The 2,500-nt window shown below is 48.3% G+C and overlaps 1 protein-coding gene and 1 long non-coding RNA gene across 4 annotated transcripts in view; one reads left to right on the top strand and one right to left on the bottom strand.

The window, feature by feature from the left end:
- Positions 1-2,500, bottom strand: part of LOC126987045 (sodium- and chloride-dependent glycine transporter 1-like) — a 57,769-nt gene that overhangs the window by 31,054 nt on the left and 24,215 nt on the right. Inside the window, exon 1 of one of the 3 annotated variants that reach the window (XM_050843720.1) lies at positions 1,544-2,028. The exons of the other annotated variants lie outside the window; for them this stretch is intronic. Within the exon in view, the coding sequence (XP_050699677.1) occupies positions 1,544-1,603 (60 nt within the window). The 5' untranslated portion in view covers positions 1,604-2,028. Of the gene's footprint in view, positions 1-1,543; positions 2,029-2,500 lie in introns of those variants that run through there. 3 annotated transcript variants of the gene reach the window in all.
- The window catches only part of LOC126987049 (uncharacterized), a 26,819-nt gene that overhangs the window by 19,062 nt on the left and 5,257 nt on the right, over positions 1-2,500 (top strand). The gene's annotated exons all lie outside the window — the stretch shown is intronic.

Here is a 2,500-nt window from a genome sequence, read left to right as displayed (position 1 = left end):
CCTCGTTCCCCCTCATTTAAATATTATCAATGGACATACACAATGATTAACCCCTAGAATGCGGATTTCCTACAGTTAGACCTCACCAAGCTACTGGAATGGAGCTAAAAGTGGCTGTTACAATTCAATGAAGAAAACCATGGGAGGGGATATCCAGCACACCAATACCACATGGGAAACACTCCACTATCCACCACAGAGGCAGAGAAAGACCTGAGAGTATAATGTTACCAGGCTACCAGGGAAGGCCAAATCCGTGCCAATCGCAGCGGACGGGTTAAAGGAGTCTCACACATCGTAGCTACTCAAAATCATCTTCCTTCCTCATCCACAAACCTCTCCAATCTTCGAAACTTCCTAGTGAATTTGCATGAATTACATAATCTGCTCAACTTGTCCCTCTCGTCCACTATCCTATTCCCAAACCGGATTTTACCCATAGCTGTCCTGAATCTCAATATATTCCGTCTGTAGCTACCCACGGCGCCGGGTCCCAACAGCTGGGTTTTGGGGAATTCGTGCTAGAAGTCACAACCTTATGTCAATAGTTCTTGTCTGGTAGTAGTATCATATTTAATTATCTTCAGTAAGCTATCCCAGTAAGCTATCCCGTCTGTACCCACGGCGCCGGGTCCCAACAGCTGGGTTTTGGGGAATTCGTGCTAGAAGTCACAACCTTATGTCAACAGTATTTGTCTGGTAGTAGTATCATATTTAATTATCTTCAGTAAGCTAAGATCCTATATACAGCACCATTATAATACACACAAAGTAAGAAACTAGTAAAAACATTATTCCAGAGCCTGTTTTTACAACCCCCTGAAACAGCGTCTTATAATACGACCCATTTAAGTAAGATCCCTTGCTCTTTGGCCTGCCTGATCATCTCTACCCTCGTACACCTTTGCTTTTCTCGTTAGGAGTGGCAACACACGTGAAGTCTATCTTGCGCTGCTCCCTGTGATAGTTGATGTGAGAGTCGAAAGCGTATGAGAATATCGATCTAAGATTCCAAGCTCTGTGGCCTGCCTGATCATCACTTTCCCCGTACACCTTTGCCTCTCTCGTTGGAAGCGGCAGCGCACGTAAAGTCTATCTAGCGCTGCTTCTTTTAGGTAATAGCTGATGTGAGAGTCGAAAGCGTATGAGAACATCGGTCTAAGGTTCCTTGCTCTATGGCCTGCCTGATCATCACTTCCCCCGTACACCTTTGCCTCTCTGGTTAGGAGCGGCAGCGCACGTGAAGTCTATCTAGCGGTGCTTCCTGTGACGTGAGCCGGTGTGCCGCACTTATCGTTTGGCTCTGATACGCGTGCTCCGAGCCGCCAAGCTATTAAACTAACGACATTAACCTTTACACCCACCCACACACACACACACACACACACACAGTCATGAATCCGTGTAAGTCCCTCCATGGTTAAATTTATCGACTTTTCGTTAGAGAGAGAGAGAGAGAGAGAGAGAGAGAGAGAGAGAGAGAGAGAGAGAGAGAGAGAGAGAGAGAGAGAGAGAGAGAGACACTCAGACGCCCACGACTTACCTCCTGTTCATCGAGATCCCGATCGTCGAATGTGATATTGTATTTGCTCTTCTCCGCCATGACCGCCGCGTTACAGCAAGCGTCGCCGTCTTCCTAGTTCTTAGGGGGGGTTATGCGGCGCTCAGACGGGAACACGGCTGAGGAAGGGCGCTCGGGGGTCACTCTGGACGCACTAAGACTAATAATACTGACACGGGCTTGACTTGACAAGACTTCACAGCCCCAACTCACGCAGAAGGCCCGGTAGGAGACGCCGAACGGCTGATGGGCAAGTAGAAGTGTGATCCCTGACTTAGGACTTGCTTACGGAGCCTAGTTAAGGGAGGAAGCACTAGTAAGGGTGTGTGTGGGTTGGCTGGGTGTCTGGGTGTGCCTGTGTGTGTGTATGTGCGTCTGTCTCTCTCAAGGTGCGCAGGGAACGGCGTGCTGTACTCGGCGTGCGGGGCGAGGCGCGACTGGTGGCCATGCGCGGTCTGTCTACCGTCTTCAACCGACTCGCGACTCCTCCTCGTTCTCCCCCTCCACCTCCACCTCCACCTCCAGCCGCCGCCGCCGCCCCCCTCAAACCCCCCCTCTCTCTCTCTCTCTCTCTCTCTCTCTCTCTCTCTCTCTCTCGTCGTTGCATTTAGGTTTAGCGACAAATCTCCTAGTCTGGACCTGAGAGAGAGAGAGAGAGAGAGAGAGAGAGAGGGTCGATTCACACTTTTTAAACGACATATATTTTTTTCTTTATCTATTTAGCCATAATTTTCGGTTTTATTCCGGTACATTGAAGAACAGCGATGACGAAACATTGAGGGATCGTTTTCGCGTTACTTTATACAATTATCTTCTTTTTTTTTAATCAGAAATATAGTGAGTAAGAAGAGGAAGTGGATTACTGATGAAGGTTAATGTGAGGGAGAATCAAAAATATTCCTCCTCCCTATTTCTCCCTCTTCCTTTTTCCCCTGCTTT

The sequence above is a fragment of the Eriocheir sinensis genome, chromosome 63, assembly GCF_024679095.1.
Source record: "Eriocheir sinensis breed Jianghai 21 chromosome 63, ASM2467909v1, whole genome shotgun sequence".
NCBI lineage: Eukaryota > Metazoa > Arthropoda > Malacostraca > Decapoda > Varunidae > Eriocheir > Eriocheir sinensis.
Note: the sequence above shows the minus strand (reverse complement) of the source record. Positions and strands in the feature narration are given on the sequence as shown.